The following is a 16778-nucleotide window of genomic DNA, read 5'->3' as shown; positions in this document are numbered from 1 at the left end:
CATCTTAACTCCCGCTTGTGGTGCATACCGGCCTGTCGGCGGCAGCGGTGCGCGCATAGTCAGAGTTGGTCATAGGCTGTGCGCTCACTGCGCCTTATTTGGGAAGATCAGGCCCAACCCTTCCAGCTGCCCGCCCTCCGCAACATCCTCGTCTGTAGCGATCATTACCGGTCCTCCGGTTTCGCTGGCCCTGTGCAGTACGGCATTGATATCGTCGGTGGTGTTGGCTCTCAGAACTCGCACGGACCTTGGGGCTTCGGCGTCCGCCAAAACTTGCACGTCGTCATTGCCGGAGCTGCTGTCGCGCAAGCTTTTGGCGGAATCAGGCGCCTTTGAACCTTTTACGACTGCACTTCTCTCTCTGATCGCCCTTTTGTTCAGCAGATACTGCACAGTGGTGCCGACATTGTGGAAAGTCACGGCATTGGCGTCAGCATCGTGCTTTCCGCCCTCGTCTCCCGACTGCGATGTCAAGGCATCGGCAAACTGCTGAAGCTGCTGGCGCTCGCGTTGCGCCTTCTTCTTCTCCCGCTGCTTTTTGCTCCTTGTCTTCTTCTGAGCAGCCAACTGTGCTTGTGACCCATCTCCATCAGCTACCTCCGAGGACATAGACGCGTTCGCTGACGGCTCAGTTGATGCAGTGATTCGGCGACGATGCTTCTTCGCTTCCTTTTTCGCCCTTCGCCCTTCCTCCAGCTCCGTTTGCCCGATCTGGATGCGCTCGTCCCAGAAACAGGCCTCAACTTCCCGGCCATCTCTGGAGAAGTAAGTGGCGAAGTCGTCAAGATCGCCGCACCTCGTCTCTCCATTGTGGTAAGCGCCGAAGATGCGGTACGTACAGTCATTGGTGGTAAACTCTGTGCGATCGAAGTATTCCGCAAATGTCGACTCCGTCAGTATGAGGAGGAGGATCTTGCGACGCTTGTCGGTCTTGCCCCGGGGGCCACCATCAGCTAGTAGAGCGCACTTGGTCGGCAGGTCGGTCTTCTTCTCACGCACCGCAATGGCGTGCTTGAGTGTATCGAGGCAGCGGGCGAAGACTGTCTCGTCCTTGCTGCCCCAGAGCTTACTCCAGGACGGGAACTTGCTTTTCTGCGGCGGTGCGTAAAAGCGAACTGTGAAGCCCTTCTCCTCAAGTTGCTCCCGAAGGTCATCTGGTTCCTAGATGGTGAGGTGATTCTGAGGTGAGCATGTTGCTGTTCGATGCCAAGCTGACGCAGTCACAGACGGAAGGAGCGCTCGGACGTACCTTCCCGTCTTCACCAGTGAAGAGTTCAAATTCGTTTCGCACCCTGCGACCATGAATTCGCTCGATGACGATGTCGTACAGTCCCCTCTGCACAAACGTCGTGTGGCGGGATGGAGAGTCCAGGTACCGCTGCCTGTCTACCTCCCGCAAGGCGATGGGAGCCCAAGTGTATTCCTTACCTTTGTAGATGTCTTCCACTCGCTTCCTGGCGCTCGACCTGAGGAGGAAGAAACGTTCGTGGTCCGGCTGCTGCATGCTCATGTTAGCTGTGCTCGGTTGTTGATGGAGATGAGGTCCGTCGGCGGGAATGCAGGCTGTCAGTAGAGACTAGCCTTGTCGAATGAAGTAGGCATGTCAAATGGAGTCTGAGCGATGATCTTACCGGCCGGCTGCTGTTGAGAGCACCCATGAACGACAACATGTTACTGATACCGTCCGCTTCGTTGGCCTAGTAGGTGTAATACAATGTGGCGGTATACGATGTGGTGAGATGGTGAGACGGGGAAGTATCCGAAGGTAGGTGCGCGATTCGTATGACAGTGTTGTGCTGCGACCTTCTCCCTAACGTCACTTCACAGGGTGCTGGTAGCTCAATAGGAGGCAAAAGGTGAACGCACTGACCGCGACATTAAGTCGACCGTCTCTCCCACAAAAGCAGTTCCATGTAACATTGCCAGGGAGTGTGTCAACGGCGTGTCTGGTGGATCGACTGTGACATCGTTACGATGGGCACCTGACCTCGTGATATTGCAACGGGAAGGGGGTTGCTATGAGGCGAAACTCTTGGCGAGGCTCGATTAGGAGATTTAACAGCAGGAGATTCGTGGCCATGCTGCATTCGAGCTGTCTATATCAGACTTGACACACCGAAGGCTAATCGTAACACCGGAGCAAGCTCGCACCTCCAGAACGCCGTTCCCTTGCCGCCGTTGCACGGTTCTCAAGCAATCTACGATGATGCGACAAGATCCTTCTTGAGCGTGCCCAGGAATTGCCTCTTCTCCGCCGGCGTCTGGTACGCGCCGTGACCGAACTTGCTGGAGGTGTCGATCCACTTGAGCTCAACCTTCTCGAGCGCACTGCGCTTGGTGTGGACGAACATGGACTTGCGCAGCGTCATGACCCGCTTCTTTACGCCGGGCACGGAGCCCTTGAGAAGGATGAAGTCGTTGTTGACCTCGCCGTAGCGGACGAAGCCGCCCATACTACACAATGTCAGTGTTGCCACCCAGCATTTCAACGTGAACGAGATGGCTTACGGCGTGATCTTCTTCTTGCTGACATCAAAGTCAGTGCTAGCATTGCCTTCGTCACTGCCCTTGCCAACACGGTAGATTTTGTGGTTGACAGAAGTACGATGATGGTAACCCATCTGACCGGCACGGGCGACAGTCCACTGGACGTGAGACGGATGCCAGGCGCCGATACAAGCGACCTTGCGCAGACCCTTGTGTGTCTTGCGCGGCAGCTTCTTCGTGCCCCATCTGCTCGTCACACCCTGGTACCCATGGCCCTTAGTGACAGCGATACAGTCGATCATCTCGTCCTGCTCGAAGACGTTGTCGATCTCGACCGGCTTCTCAAAGAGACCGTGCGCATAGTCGACCTTGTCGCTGAGCGAACCGCCGTTGACCTGGATCTCCATCAAATGCGCCTTCTTCTGCTTGAGCGGCGTCTTGCTAATCTGCGTGTGGGCGAGGACACGGACGACAGTGCAGTACTTCTTGATGCGCTCGAGGTCTTGGGTGATGTTCTTGCCGCTCTCGTCGGCGTGCTTCTTGGCGTACTTGGTGAAAGCCTTCTTCTTGCTCTTGTACCAGTTCTTGTAGAAGCGACGCTTGAGCTCGTCGGACAGATGCTCAGCCCAGACAGTCTTCAATGAACGCAGGCCGCGGGGAGTCTCGATATAGCCAACCAAGCCAACGACAATCATCTACAGGCAGAACGTACGGATTAGCGCATGCCATATATGGTATTGGCGCCAAGTCTCGTACCGGAGGAGTTTCGATGACCGTGCAGGCTTCGACGATCTCCTTCTTGTGATTCTTCGCACCGGGCCGGTCAAGGTCGCGCACGATGGTGGTCATGCCCGCCTTGTAGCCCATGGCCGCGGTGAGGTGGACGGCCTTCTTGGGGTCATCCTTGGGGAAGCTGGAGCAGTGTCAGATGGTCTGCCATATAACGATGTTCGGCACTCCGTACCTCTTCACCTTGCCCCGGTGTCTCGCGGCACGCTTTCTCGGCAAGAATGCCAAACTGCCGTGGCGAGGAGCCTCGAATTTACGATGAGACATCTTGACCGCGAGTGTGTTATTGACTTGCGAGAAAAGGTAGAACGGTTCAATGCATTTGATGTTGGCTTCAGAAATGCTGTCGGCCGGAAAATCTGGGACGCCGGTGTGCTTTTGCCAAGACTTCGCCGGGTGAATGCCTAAGGTTCGGCGTCGGTGATGGCAGCTTGCAGTGAAGCATCCCCAAATTGACACTTGGACTCGCGTGACATTGCACACATACACCCCCAAAACCTCGACTGGCAGCGCTACCTCTTACTGTTGCACCGACTGTACTCTCGTCTTCTCGACAACCCCTACTCTTGGACGCGAGCTAGCTTGCCGCGACAACCTCCATCATGTCGTCTCTACGCTTCCTAGACCTCGTCAAACGTTCGTCCCTTGACCACATGTCACCTAGCTTATGCACATGCTAACTGTACACCCATACATCAGCCTTCACGCCCATCATTCCCGAGGTACAGGTGCCGGAAACGAAGGTTCCGTTCAATCAGCGGATAATATGGACGGGCGTAACATTGGTCATCTTCTTGGTCATGAGCCAGATGCCATTGTACGGCATTGTGTCTTCAGGTTGGTCGCGAAGAGCCTGTGGAAGTAGTGGCAAGGCTGATATGCAATGCTACTAGATACGTCTGACCCGCTCTACTGGCTGCGCATGATGCTCGCGAGTAACCGAGGAACGCTCATGGAACTTGGTATCACCCCGATCATTTCCTCCGGCACCGTCTTCCAGCTCCTTGCCGGCACGCATCTGATTGACGTCAATCTCGACCTGAAGTCCGACCGCGAGCTGTACCAGACCGCGCAGAAGCTTCTGGCGATCATCATCTCGTTCGGCCAAGCTTGTGTTTACGTCTTGACTGGTCTCTACGGTCCGCCTGAAGAACTCGGTGCCGGAATCTGCGTGCTCCTTGTCGTTCAATTGCTCACGGCTGCGCTCATTGTTATCTTGCTTGACGAGTTGCTACAGAAAGGTTACGGCCTGGGCAGCGGCATCTCCCTCTTCATCGCAACCAACATCTGCGAGTCCATTGTTTGGCGAGCCTTCTCTCCTACCACTGTTAACACCGGACGTGGCCCGGAGTTCGAGGGAGCGATCATCGCTCTCGTACATCTGCTCGTCACCTGGCCCAATAAGCAGCTCGCTTTACGCGAGGCGTTCTACCGCCAGAATCTGCCGAACATTATGAACCTACTGTCTACCATTGTTGTTTTCTCTGCGGTCATCTATCTACAAGGTACGTCAAACCTTATAGCCCTCGCTTTCTGTGCTAACTTTCTTGCAGGCTTCCGCGTTGAGATTCCGGTCAAGTCTTCACGCCAACGTGGCATGCGCGGTTCTTACCCCGTCCGACTGTTCTACACCAGCAACATGCCCATCATGCTGCAATCCGCCCTCAGCTCGAACGTCTTCCTGCTGTCTCAGATGCTGTACAATAAGCTTCCGGACAATCTTCTGGTCCGCATGATTGGTGTCTGGGAGGCTCGCGAAGGTACCTCGCAGGTCATGCCCGCAGCCGGTCTGGTCTACTACATGTCGCCACCGCTCAATCTCAAGGATGCCGTCCTTGACCCGCTGCATACCGCCATCTTCATCGTGTATATGGTCAGTGCTTGCGCCGCCTTTAGCAAGACCTGGATCGAGGTGTCCGGCTCCAGTCCTAGGGACGTTGCCAAGCAGCTGAAGGAGCAAGGGTTGGTAATGGCTGGCCATCGCGACGAATCCATGTACCGCGAACTGAAGCGTGTCATTCCCACCGCAGCCGCCTTCGGTGGCGCATGCATTGGCGCACTTTCTATCGTCAGTGACTTGATGGGCGCTTTGGGAAGTGGCACTGGTATTCTAATGGCTGTAACAATCATCTATTGTAAGTCTGACCTCTTAATGGTGTCCTGACCTTGCTAATGGATTTGCAGCCTACTTCGAGATCGCAGCACGGGAAGGCGACATGGCAGGCCTGAAGGGAATGGTCATGGGCCAATAATTGCTCAGCCTAGAACTGCAACATGGCGTTTTACGTGCAAAAGCGTGCTTGTACCAATTTGTTGCTATGGTGGAAGGCTCTGGCCACATATTTCAGACAATAGGTCTGCGTAACCTCTGCTTGGTACTGCTGAGCCTTCCGTAGGAAATGACAAGCTTTAGCATATCGCCTTCTGAGGCAGATGCACCCACGACTTCCGCGCAGCTTTAACCTCTGCTTTTGGCACCCAACCATGATGTCGTCTTCTCTTTGGCAAGTCAATCAAAATGAGAGCAACGACGTTCTCCGATGATGATTGGGTAGACTATAATGAACGCAAGGCCTTCCGCTTACGGCTTCGATCGCCTTCCGGAAGGATTTAAGCTGATATGGTCCAGTGCGATCAGGACGTTGCTAACGCACCTGGTCGCAAATTCGCCAAACTTTACAGTCTTCCGACACCGAAATGGAGCTTTTGTTCCGTAACAGCAGACGTGCGCATCCTGTCATTTGCACCCACCCACTACCACCACACCCGCAACCATGGCTGGCACTAAAGAGTCGTCGACACGTCGAGGACCTCAGGTCATGGACGTTTTCGGCCCAAGGTCGACACCAGTGGCGCGGCGGAATGCTATTCGCACGGTACCAACGGAGCTTCTCTGTCTCGACCTCTCACGCACAGGCACACAATCCCTCCGGGAAGCACTCTTCTAGCTCGGCTAAGAGGGTGTCTACCACCAGACGAACTTCAACCAGAACAAGCCCATGACTCTGAGCTATGGCTTGATGCGTACCGCGATCACTTCGAAGGCCGGGGGACGCCGTGGTCTGTTGACGAACGGCGACGCTTCTTCGATGCTGCGGTCGGACATTGTATGGCCGTCAGCGATGTACCATGTGTAACTTTCTGGCGACAGCTGATGGGTGCCTACCTTGAGTTCAAAGTATTGGTTAACGTTCGTGAAAGTCGCGAAGCGTGGTACAGCTCTTTCATGGACAGCTCTATAAACATGCTCGGAGGCCTGTTCGGAAACAGTGAGACCGCAACGATGTCCCGCATTTTCCTCCCACGCCAACTGAGCATGGAGTATGCGAAGCTCTTGCTCAAATATGACCCTGTCTACAGCAGCTGCTTCCGGGATCGAAGCGTACGATCGACATAACCGTGCTGTTCAGCACTACGCGAAGGCACAAGGCCGTGACGTGCTTGAGTGCGATGTCAAGCAAGGTTGGAAGCCTCTGTGTCAATTGCTGGACGGCCCGGTACTAAACACCGAGCTTCCGCGACTCAATGACCCGTGCGTACTTCGATGGAGCGGCGACGAAGCTGCATCGGTTCACTTTGTTCGGCGCACCACTATACACGCTGAGATGGCTTGTTCCAGGCATTGTGGGCGTGCTTGCGGTTGGGTATGCGATCAGGTTGATGTAAGCGGAAGGCTTCTCATAGTGGTAGCGGTGATGGCTGGTACCGTTACCTGCCCGCACTGGGACTTGAATAGAGATATATCCATGGAGTCAATTGTGCACGTCGTGTGCATGTGTGTGTGAAGACACATGCGATGTTCAAGCAAGCGCAAGGCGAGATCAAGCTGCCTCGTTCGGTGCATCTGTCGCTTGGAATGCTTGGTGCCTCTCGGTATGTCGTTCCTGCCTTCTACGGCTAGCGCCGGGTTGAAGCCGTAGTCGGATGTTGCTGCCTTCGACTTCCAGACCAAGCGGTGGTCGAGTCGCATGCAAAGTGAGTAACATGCGGCTCTTACCTTCCGCCGAGCGAATAGTGAATGTGAGCAGCGGATGGCAATTGCTGCTGCGCCGTCATCTTCACAGAGACACCTCTTCCCCCCAACGAACCCTCTTGCGAACAACCCCCTCTCCCCACCTCCTCCAGCAAGAGCAACACCGTGACAGCAGCAGTATCTAACTCTATACCCACCATGGCGCCCGACATTGAGACCTTCTCGTATCCACATAAGACGGCCGAATACAGCTACCGCGTGCCTACGCCTCCTCGCATTGTTGTCCCGCCGCCACCACTTAACGGCGATGCCTTACCAGACATCACATTGAGCGCATTCCGTTCCGCCAACTTCCTCAAGGGTGTGGATTACAACAACATCGTCAGCCAAAATGCGATGCTGGAGTGGACCTACGAGCGACGACGGGAAGCCCAGATGATCCTGCCCTACCTCTACCTCGGTCCCATGACCGCGGCAAAAGACGAGGCGTTCCTGCGCGGAGACAAGGGACATGCGGGCGCACCGGGTGGCATCACGATGGTGCTGGGAGTGAGGCAGAAACACAGCTTTGAGAGCAAGCTCATGACCGGTGCACTGCGGAAGGCGCAGGAGGCGGGGATTGAGTGCCACACCGTCGATTTGGCCAGCAATCAGGACCTGATCCATAACTTCCCGCAAACGACAGCTCTGATACTTGATCACATGACGCGTACGCCCCACGCAACGGGGGGGTTGGGCAAGGTGCTTGTGGTATGCGAAAGTGGTAACGAGCGGAGTGCAGGCGTGGTGGCCGCATACCTCATGGAGACGCATACAGATGTCGATTACATCAAAGCTATGCAACTAGTCCAAGCGCAACGCTTTTGTGCGAACTTCGACGATGCGATGAAGCGCCTTCTGCAGGGCTACTGGGACATTCTGCGTGCAACGAGGGAAGTGAGGGCGGTGAGCGGCGGAGCGGGCGCGTCAGATACGCCAAATGGTTCTGTCGGCAGACCCAGTGAACTCAAAGCGAAACGAAGGCTGCAACGTGGTGGAGCCGATGAGATGGATGAAACCATGGACGATGACATGGAACGGTTCGGTGACAGAACGTTTGCGCCGTTCGTGGATCAGCCGCTGTAGGGTGCTTCCCGCTTGGTCAGGAAACACACGAACCGAAGCGCGGATAGTGGCAGGTGGTGAGCTGCATATGCTTACGTTCTTGCGATGCCTATGATACCCCATTGTTTCTTGACCCTTTCCCAGCGAGGAGTCATGGCGCCATGACGGATAGCGCTCCCTTTGATAAGGGCGTTCGTGGAGAAAGAGTCCCACGAAGTACTTGAGCGTAACGGTCCAACGCAGTACCTATGCTTAAAACTTCCCACACAGTATCGAAGCTCACTGTCACAGATGCCGAACGTCTGTTCCTTCCGAAATGCTTGCTTATTCTTATGTCCGCTATCCACGATGGTCTCCCGTCCTACTGACGGAACTCAACTTTGGACTGCCGTCATCACACCGCATGCTACTATCGCGGAATCGTCCACCATCCCCGTACCGGTGCCGGCAAAGAAGCTCATCCCAGCGTGATGGATCGGTATCTTCAAGCACTTTGGGCGCAATAAAACTACGATATACGCTATCCGTCTTGCCTCCACAGCCTCTCCGGCCGCCTCGTGGCCTACTTTTGGCGCCAGTTTCGTCGATAAAGTGTTCCATCCGCTGTGCCTCTGCAGTCTCCGTGCGCTTGCGAGACTGGGGAGCATTAAAGAAGCGGCTTCGTACTCCACGCAGCTCAACTTCAGCCCGGTATGTTTCTCAACAGCTGGAGAAATAGCATCCCAGGCCCGTCTTCGCAGCGGCCAGTTTAGCTACCTGGCGGATGCTGCACTCGCACGCAACGGGCATAGTAGTTACAGAGGGCATGGTAACGCTTACTGACAAACACGGGATTGAAGACAAGCTCGGCAGGGCCGCTGGCCGACTTCTGGAAGTTGACGACCATCACAATCGTCAGCATCCAATCGTTGTGAGTCTTCGAAGAATCCCATGATGATCTCGACGACGAAGGAGCGAAGAACGTCACTCGATATACCATCAACCGGTCACAGCAACACCAAGCTTCCAAGACCACATATCGAGACTCAAGACAACCGCTTCGTTCCAGTCTCATAGGCTCCCAATCCACACTTTAGTCGCTTTTTCATATCGCGAACCGCGACAGTTCGAAGTCGTGAAACGGTTGGAAGTGGTTCCATTGCGGAAGCATTTGAGAAAACATTCAGATCTGTGACTTGCATGTGACCTTTCGACCTGCTCGGCGATGGCGGCGATGCTTGTCGGAGCGCCATATACTGCTCAAGCTTCTTCTACCACCCGGAAACGTTTCTGATAGCACCAATGCCATACGACTCAGCACTCGCACGGACAAGCTACGGCCGTGTCCTACCCGCCAAGTTTAAGACGGAGTTACCGGTATTAAGATGTGTCGATCTTGGAGTCGGGACTGTGGTGAGCGTATAAGAGGTAAATATACTGTCGTGGCCTATTTCCTCACCAGTTCTCATACTACCCTTGTTTTCGTCGCCCCCACCAAGCCGTGATGCCCTCGACCGCAGATCTGGAAGCAACCATGCGCAAGACAAGCGAAGCCTTCATCCATTCCTTCTCAGGCACTTGGGGCGATGATCTCGCTTGCGTGGACCTTCGGACGGAAGACTGCGAGCATACCATTCTACCCGCCTCGCTCGGCGTCGCGAAGCGAAGCAAGTTGGAATTCGCACGGTACTACAGGCAGCTGAAAGGCGTCGTTACCGAGAGTGAGGTACGTCCACGCCGGATCAATCGCATCCTACTCAATCGACAATCGCTGACGTCGACCTCTTGGTGCTGGTAAGATGACGATGGACGATTACATGGCCAATGTGAAGGAACGCCGCATTGTCGCCTTATCGTCGCTTACCGCCATGTCGCCTGTCGGACCGTACAGTAACCAGTACGTCTGGTTCTTGACGTTCACCGAAGATGGCAAACAGATCAGCGACATCACCGAGTTCCTGGACTCGAAATCGGCAACCGAGCTATTGACCAAGCTGCGAGATTCGGGGGTGCTCAAGGGTCATTGATCGGGTGAGATAAGTCATTGACTCGGTAGTGTATGGCTCCCGTCAGGCAAAGTCGTACTTCCGTAACAAGTCGCTTCAAAAGCTTTTGTCCACCGTGCAATCGTAACCCTCAACGCCCCAAACACCCCACCAACGCTCATGACCCTTCCAAAGTGCACTACTGTATATCAAACAACCCCTTCAAATGCTTCGCGATCAACGCCCACTCATCCTTGTCCACCTCATCCCGGTAAAACTCCTTGAGACAATCAATGGAGGCGCGGGAGATATGGCTGTACAGCATATCCTTCTCCTCCAGCTGCCGGCCGTACATGGGCTGGTTCGCGCCCTCGATCTTGATCGCCACGGAGGGTTGGCCCTTCTTGCACAGCGGGATTTGCTTGTGGTCGCGTTCGATTGAGGATCTGCAAGCACACAAGTTAGCCTCCCCTCTCCACATATATGGTAAGTAAAGGGAGTAAGTAGGGGTGATGAACGCACACTCTCCCCAAGGAAATGATATCCTTCACATTCGTCACCGGATTCATCTTCACCGCCGCCACGGGGGTATTCAGCCTCAAATTCCCATCCACCACATCCACCCCGATCACAATCGGATCCTTCTTGTTGAACACCGCCACGGGCCTCAACACGCACGGGAAAACGGCCAACATCTTGCTCTCCTCCTTCTTCTGCTCCTGCAGCGCCTTCATGTGCTTCGTAAACTCATCGAACAAATGGTAGATAATCTCCGCCGTGAAGATCTTCACCCCCATCTGATCCGCCAATTCCTGCGCGTCGCGGTCGACTTTCACGTCGAAGCACAGCATGACGGCGTACTCCTTCGCTTTCTCCAGCATCGTCGACGCGGTGATGACGTCGCGCTTGTGCACGGGGCCGATGGAGATGTTGCTCACTGGGATTTTGCTGGTGCGGAGGAATTCGAGCAGGGCTTCGAGGGAGCCGAGGGTGGAGGCTTGGACGGTGACGCCGCGGCCCGTTTTGGAGATGCGGGACATGAGGTTCTCCAGGTCGCCCATGACGTCTTCTTCGAGCTCTTCGATCTCGTCTTCGTCGTCCTTGTTCTTGGCGACGAGGAGGCGGGAGCCGGCGATGGCGTTGTCGAGGCCGTTGGCGGTGATCTTCACGCCGAGTGCTGCTTTGACCGTCTTGTTGTGGACGTATACCGACTTGACGCGGAGCTCCTTCATCTCGGCGGGGGTGAGGAGGGCGCGGACTTGCGTGGTGATGGGCCCGTCGGTACCGCAGAGTACGATCGTGTCGCCTTCGTGCATGACACCATTGCTGAGCACGACGTCGATCGTCGTACCCAGACCCTCAATAACTTTAACTTCCAACACGGTACACTCGACCTCGGAAAGGTACATCAACTGCTTCGTCATGCGCTCCTGCGTAAGCGTGACAAGCAACTTAAGCATATCCGGGATACCCTCTCCCGTATGCGCGGAAGTGGGCACGAGCGAGACGAATTTGGCCATACTCTTGTTCTCGTAGAACAGCTCAGCATTGAACCCTTGCTCGCTGAACGCCAGCTTCGTCTTCTCCAGGCGGTCACGGAACTCGTTCTGCACGCCCTTGTTTTGCAAACCAAGCGACTCGCGGAAGCCGTTGTTGGCGATGGGTTTCCAGCCGTAGAGACGGTCGATCTTGTTCAAAGCGACGATGAAGGGCGTCTTGCGCTCGCGGAGCAGACGCATGGATTCGAGCGTTTGCGGCTCAAGACCGTGCATGATGTCGACCACCAAGATAGCAATGTTGCAAAGTGACGAACCGCGACTGCGGAGGTTGGTGAAGGACTCGTGGCCAGGCGTATCGATGACGAGGAGGCCTGGGACCTTGAATTCAAAGGCGCCGTCTTGGTTGACGACTTGCGTCTTCTTCTGCAACGCTTCGACGGGGAAGTAAGTGGCGCCGATCTGCTGCGTGATACCGCCCGCTTCGCCTTCTTGAACGTTCGTTTGACGGATCTTGTCGAGCAACTTCGTCTTACCCGTATCGACGTGACCGAGGATACAGCAGATGGGGGAGCGCAGGTTGTCGCTTGAGGCGGCATTCCGAGCAGCTTCGAGCTCCGCTTTGCGCTTCTCGGACGCTTGTTGTTTCCGCAGCGCGACCTGCCTCTCGGCCACCGTCTGTCTGGCCTCTTCTTCGTCGGAGGACTCATCTTCCGATTCATCCTCACTATCGTCCTCATCCTCAGCCGGCTTGCTATCAACAATCTTAGCCTTTGCACCAGTAGCGCCTGGCTGAACAGGCTTGCCATTGGGCGCCTTGCTCGACACCACACCTTCCTCTCCATCCTCCTCATCCTCGTCTTCCTCCCAGCTCTCCTTAACGTCACCCTCTTCCTTCTCGGCAATAGCCTCCCAATCCTCCATCTCATCATCGTCGTCATCCTCCACCTTCTTAGCCTCAGCCGCCACCCTCGCCTTCTCCGCCTCCTCCGCAGCCAACCTCTCCTGCTCCTCCCTCAACTTCAAGTCCTCCATCTGCCTTCGCGCCTCCTCCTCCTCACGCTCCTGCTGCGCCTTGCGCTCCGCAGCCTCCTTCCTGGGATCCTTCTTCTTGCGATCATCCTTTCGACTCTTCTTCGCCGTGTCCTCGCCATCCTGCGCAGTCGCCTCGCTCATCCCCGCAACCACGGCACCCGACTCGATCATCTGTTTCAGCCGCAGTTTCGCCTGCGCTTCAGCTTGACGTTGCTTCTCTGTCTTGTACGTACCCTCGCGCTTCTGCTGCTCGATCTTAGCCTTTTCTTTCGCTTTCTTCGCCGCCTTTTGCTCGGCAGCACGTCGTTCTTCCTCTTCCGCCTTGCGACGCGCCTCCTCCTCGCGAGCCTTCTCTTCGGCCTCTGCCCGCGCCTCTTCATCTTGGCGGCGCTTGAGCTCCTCTTGCTGCTTCTGGATCGCCGCGAGCGCTGGGTTGAGCTTCTTCTTCTTGCCTGCTGCAGGCTCCGGCGCAGCAACTTCAGGTACAGCTTCAACAACCTGTGGCTCGTCCTGCTTCTGAGCGGGTCCCGTCTTCTTCTTCGACGCGGCCTGCTCCTTCTTCCGCTGCTTCTCGCGCTCCTTCTTCTCACGTTCTTTCTCCGCCTTGGTCTTCACCCGACCCGTGTCCTCGTCGCCGTCTACCGCAGGCTCGTCTTCAGGCTCGACGGCTTTCTTCGCCGGTTGTGGCTTACCTGCCTTCTTACCCTTTGCAGGCTGGTCATCCTCCTCGTCTGCGGCTCCGTCACCGTTTTCCACCGGCTCCGGCTCAGGCTCAGGAGCTTTCTTAACAGGCTGCTGTTTGCCACCCTTGCCCTTCTTACCCTTGGCCGGTTGGGCGAAGACATCATCCTCATCCATAGCAGCACCATCCTCCACAGGCTGATTCGGCTCAACCTCAGCTTCCGCCTCCGGCTCCGCAGCCTTCTTTCCACCCTGCTGCGGCTTCCCACCCTTCTTCCCCTTCTTCCCCTTCACCGGCACATCGTCAAACTCATCCTCCATCGTCGCCTCCTCCGGCGCCTTAGCCGCCAAATCCACGACCGGCTCCGGCTCGGCCGCACCATCCTGCGTGGGATCCTCCCCGTCCACAAAGTCATTCTCAACAGCCTTGCCCTTCTTTTTGCGCTTCTCCTTATTCTTTCGCAGCGCGGCCATCAAGCCGCCACTGCCCCCGGCGCCTTCATCCTCCTCGGCATCCTTGGCGGCGTCGGCGGCTTTGGCTTCCTCTTCCGCCTGCTTGATGGGGTCGACGCTCTCGCCGAGACCCTCGTCCCAGTCGTCGTTGCCTTTCTTGCCCTTCTTGCCTTTGGGTGCCATGGTGAAGGATAATTACTGTGTCTTCTGTAATATGTTTAGGTCTTGATGCGAATGTGCTAGCCTCCTGCGGCAATCAAGGGTTATTCGAGTACTAGTGGAAGTGGTGGCGAATATTGATCTCAGCTGTTAGTCAAGTGTGGGCGACAGTGGCAGCCTCCTCGGTGGTCGGGAGGCGGATCGGGGTTAAGGTGGAACGATCGCGCTTTCATACTACCCGGAGACGGCAGTATGATGATGACGCCTCTACACACAAGCGGCACGTCCGCAGAGGCTCGACTGCGACGGTGATGGTGTCTTAGTCAGGATGCTGTGTGGTAAATCGATGGTCGAAAATGGCCTGTGGTGGAGTCAAATGGTGGGGCTCCAGTCACTTCTACAGTGGTGGCGGAATTTTTGCGCTGCTGCAGTGCTGCCTCTGTTGGTGCGCCGAAGGGTGGGACAGTCCATATCACATTAATCGGATGGTGAGTGTGTTGTGCTGGGAATAGATTGAGACGTCGCACGTAGACACACAAGCTGCTCTGTGATGCTCGCTGAATATCACAAAACAATGTATTGCAACGCTGTCTCTAGAATTGTAGAAGCCTCCTAATCGCTTCTCCCGCCCTGTCCGAGTCACCCATGGGATCCGGCACACCCTCCATGCTGCCACCTCCACCACCAGATGAACCTGCATTACTCACCGGGCTGCCATGAGCGAAGAAAAGGATCTTGATTGCGATCGCAAGTCCCGCATGCAGAGCCAGTACCACTATGAGCAGCACACGGGATGTCTTTGCATCAGTGGCGGAGACGACAGGGTAGCTAGACAATAATAAGTCAGCGCGTGTACTCAACGAGGCGTTATTTGTTATTGTGATGTGCACGTACAGGTTCCGAAAAAGGAAGACGGCTGAGAGCGCGAAGCCGACGCCCACGAAGGCGTAATTGAGTGCTGTAGTGTAAATGTCAGCGAACCAGTCAACACAATCGCAACTTGATAGAGATCCAAACTCACCACTCAACGGACTCCAACTAACAAGCGCCACGGGAATCCAAATCAAATTGGCATACCCATACAACGCCCAACACTCCATCAAATTCGCACTCTCACTCCCAAACCACTTCAACACCCCCCACAAGCCCGCGGGAATGACCAGCGTATACCCATACACCAACCCCGCCGCACCCGACAAAAGCCGGAAGTCATACGCGAAATGCCCCTTGTCCATCCTCGCCAGATAGGCACTGATGGTCCCCGTCAAGAACAAGATGACGACGACGGTGGTGGCGATCCAGAAGGGCCCGTAGAGGTCCGGGTTGCCCTCCATGACGTCGAGGAAGTTTTGGCGGGGGAAGAGGGCGGCGCGGCAGCGGTGGGTGATTTGCGCGGTGTCGACGTCGAAGAATTGTTGGTAGAAGGATAGGGTCCAGAGGTAGCGCTTGCTGGTGCTCGGGCTGCCGTAGGAGGTGCTGCGCGGGGGTGGGGGGTGGAGGAAGGAGGTTTGGTTGGGGGGGATGGTTTTGCGGGTGTTGGTGGAGGTGGGTTGGTCGAATGCTAGATATAAATTTACATCAGGTACTTTCCTTGCTGTCTAGCGAGTCGAGGCCTTACTGGAGTTGTGGAATTCGAGATCATCATTTAGATCTGTGTGGCCAAGATCGCCCTGCTGCTGCTTCAGTCTCTCTCCTTATCTTCATTCAAGCCTAACCTTCTCGTACGCGCCGGCCATACCTCTTCGTCCACGTCAACCACGACGTCATAGCCTTGTCTGTTAGCCATGCTGTAATGTTATTGGTGGCGAAAGCTTCGGACAAGGCAAATGCACGGGACAGAGTTGCAGTTCGTAGACTCGGGAGCGATGCAGTAGTAAAGCTTCGCCTTGGGCAGAAGGGCGTAGTCAGCAGGTTAGTCAGACGGATTGAGCCGATCTCCACAGCTGCAGCAGTGGGGCGCTTGTTACATTCAGCCAATGGCGTCAATCCACTTCACGTCGTGGGTTGTGACTCTGTGAGATGAGCTGCAGGAAAAGGGTAAGGCATGACCGGCCACCCGCTATTCGGCCCCCATCACGAAGCAGTAGGTATGCACTCAGCACTCAGCCCTCATCGTCCACACCACGGTAACGAGCATTGTATATCCCTCATACCCACCCACTTCACCACACACGCTTAAGTAAGAGTAGTTAAGTAATCGCCACCATCTCCTCTCATCTTCTTTTGCCGTACTTCCAATACCTTACTATCCCTCATTCGCATATCACTGCTACTACTAATACTACTACTACTACTACTACTACTACTACTACTACTACTACTACTACTACTACTACTACTACTACTACTACTACTACTACTACTACTACTACTACTACTACTACTACTACTACTACTACTCGGCACCCAAGATGTACCGCAAAAGCGATGGCCGCACCGGCTTCTCCGCCATGCGCATGGTCACCAACATGTTCCCCAACTTCGCGCGCGACGACGTCAACGACGTCGAATTGACTCCCGATCAACTGGACGGCATCTTCGCCTACCAAATGGGCGAGCCCAACCCGATGGTGCTCGGTGATTTGGCATTCTGGCATGCCCGTATCTGCGGTAATTACCTCCTCCCACCCACCCCCC

At 55.5% G+C, this 16778-nt stretch overlaps 10 protein-coding genes across 10 annotated transcripts in view; 5 read left to right on the top strand and 5 right to left on the bottom strand.

Moving 5' to 3' along the window:
* Positions 1 to 84: 84 nt before the first annotated feature.
* Positions 85 to 1752, bottom strand: BAUCODRAFT_131084 (uncharacterized protein; the record flags this gene model as incomplete). The annotated part of the gene is made up of 2 exons (XM_007678358.1): positions 1250 to 1752; positions 85 to 1161 (listed from the first exon to the last, which is right to left on the bottom strand). The coding sequence occupies exons 1-2, from the start codon at positions 1508 to 1510 to the stop codon at positions 85 to 87; spliced, it is 1338 nt and encodes a 445-aa protein (XP_007676548.1). The 5' UTR covers positions 1511 to 1752.
* Positions 1753 to 2198: 446 nt separating this feature from the next.
* Positions 2199 to 3543, bottom strand: BAUCODRAFT_24265 (uncharacterized protein; the record flags this gene model as incomplete). Its single annotated transcript, XM_007677804.1, has 4 exons — positions 2199 to 2454; positions 2509 to 3182; positions 3244 to 3400; positions 3452 to 3543. The coding sequence occupies 4 exons, from the start codon at positions 3541 to 3543 to the stop codon at positions 2199 to 2201; spliced, it is 1179 nt and encodes a 392-aa protein (XP_007675994.1).
* Positions 3544 to 3878: 335 nt separating this feature from the next.
* Positions 3879 to 5528, top strand: BAUCODRAFT_70365 (uncharacterized protein; the record flags this gene model as incomplete). Its single annotated transcript, XM_007678121.1, has 5 exons — positions 3879 to 3912; positions 3976 to 4113; positions 4170 to 4781; positions 4830 to 5411; positions 5461 to 5528. The coding sequence occupies 5 exons, from the start codon at positions 3879 to 3881 to the stop codon at positions 5526 to 5528; spliced, it is 1434 nt and encodes a 477-aa protein (XP_007676311.1).
* A 1524-nt stretch (positions 5529 to 7052) lies between these two features.
* On the bottom strand, positions 7053 to 7354 carry BAUCODRAFT_477736 (uncharacterized protein). The gene has a single exon (XM_007678357.1). The coding sequence runs from the start codon at positions 7260 to 7262 to the stop codon at positions 7098 to 7100; it is 165 nt and encodes a 54-aa protein (XP_007676547.1). The 5' UTR covers positions 7263 to 7354; the 3' UTR covers positions 7053 to 7097.
* A 294-nt stretch (positions 7355 to 7648) lies between these two features.
* BAUCODRAFT_44632 (uncharacterized protein) lies at positions 7649 to 8188 on the top strand (the record flags this gene model as incomplete). The annotated part of the gene is made up of 1 exon (XM_007678015.1): positions 7649 to 8188. A coding segment is annotated over one exon (540 nt), but the record flags the coding sequence as incomplete, so codon positions are not given.
* Positions 8189 to 8522: 334 nt separating this feature from the next.
* On the top strand, positions 8523 to 9225 carry BAUCODRAFT_477544 (uncharacterized protein). The gene has a single exon (XM_007678356.1). The coding sequence runs from the start codon at positions 8670 to 8672 to the stop codon at positions 9069 to 9071; it is 402 nt and encodes a 133-aa protein (XP_007676546.1). The 5' UTR covers positions 8523 to 8669; the 3' UTR covers positions 9072 to 9225.
* Positions 9226 to 9866: 641 nt separating this feature from the next.
* On the top strand, positions 9867 to 10359 carry BAUCODRAFT_70052 (uncharacterized protein; the record flags this gene model as incomplete). The annotated part of the gene is made up of 2 exons (XM_007678089.1): positions 9867 to 10058; positions 10132 to 10359. The coding sequence occupies 2 exons, from the start codon at positions 9867 to 9869 to the stop codon at positions 10357 to 10359; spliced, it is 420 nt and encodes a 139-aa protein (XP_007676279.1).
* Positions 10360 to 10516: 157 nt separating this feature from the next.
* BAUCODRAFT_70231 (uncharacterized protein) lies at positions 10517 to 14165 on the bottom strand (the record flags this gene model as incomplete). The annotated part of the gene is made up of 3 exons (XM_007678109.1): positions 10517 to 10763; positions 10840 to 13501; positions 13781 to 14165. 3 exons carry the CDS (start codon positions 14163 to 14165, stop codon positions 10517 to 10519), a joined length of 3294 nt encoding a protein of 1097 aa, XP_007676299.1.
* A 166-nt stretch (positions 14166 to 14331) lies between these two features.
* BAUCODRAFT_576140 (uncharacterized protein) lies at positions 14332 to 15927 on the bottom strand (the record flags this gene model as incomplete). Its single annotated transcript, XM_007678355.1, has 6 exons — positions 14332 to 14698; positions 14836 to 14969; positions 15036 to 15099; positions 15163 to 15702; positions 15760 to 15811; positions 15880 to 15927. 6 exons carry the CDS (start codon positions 15925 to 15927, stop codon positions 14619 to 14621), a joined length of 918 nt encoding a protein of 305 aa, XP_007676545.1. The 3' UTR covers positions 14332 to 14618.
* Positions 15928 to 16465: 538 nt separating this feature from the next.
* The window catches only part of BAUCODRAFT_156653 (uncharacterized protein), a gene marked incomplete at its 3' end in the record, with an annotated part of 1270 nt that continues 957 nt past the window's right edge, over positions 16466 to 16778 (top strand). The window contains exon 1 of the mRNA XM_007678354.1: positions 16466 to 16751. Within this exon, the coding sequence (XP_007676544.1) occupies positions 16553 to 16751 (199 nt within the window). The 5' untranslated portion in view covers positions 16466 to 16552. The remainder of the gene's footprint in view (positions 16752 to 16778) is intronic.

The sequence above is a fragment of the Baudoinia panamericana genome (assembly GCF_000338955.1).
Source record: "Baudoinia panamericana UAMH 10762 unplaced genomic scaffold BAUCOscaffold_6, whole genome shotgun sequence".
Classification (NCBI taxonomy): Eukaryota; Fungi; Ascomycota; class Dothideomycetes; order Mycosphaerellales; family Teratosphaeriaceae; genus Baudoinia; species Baudoinia panamericana.
The sequence above is the reverse complement of the archived record's forward strand: the minus strand, read 5'-3'. Positions and strand labels throughout refer to the sequence as shown.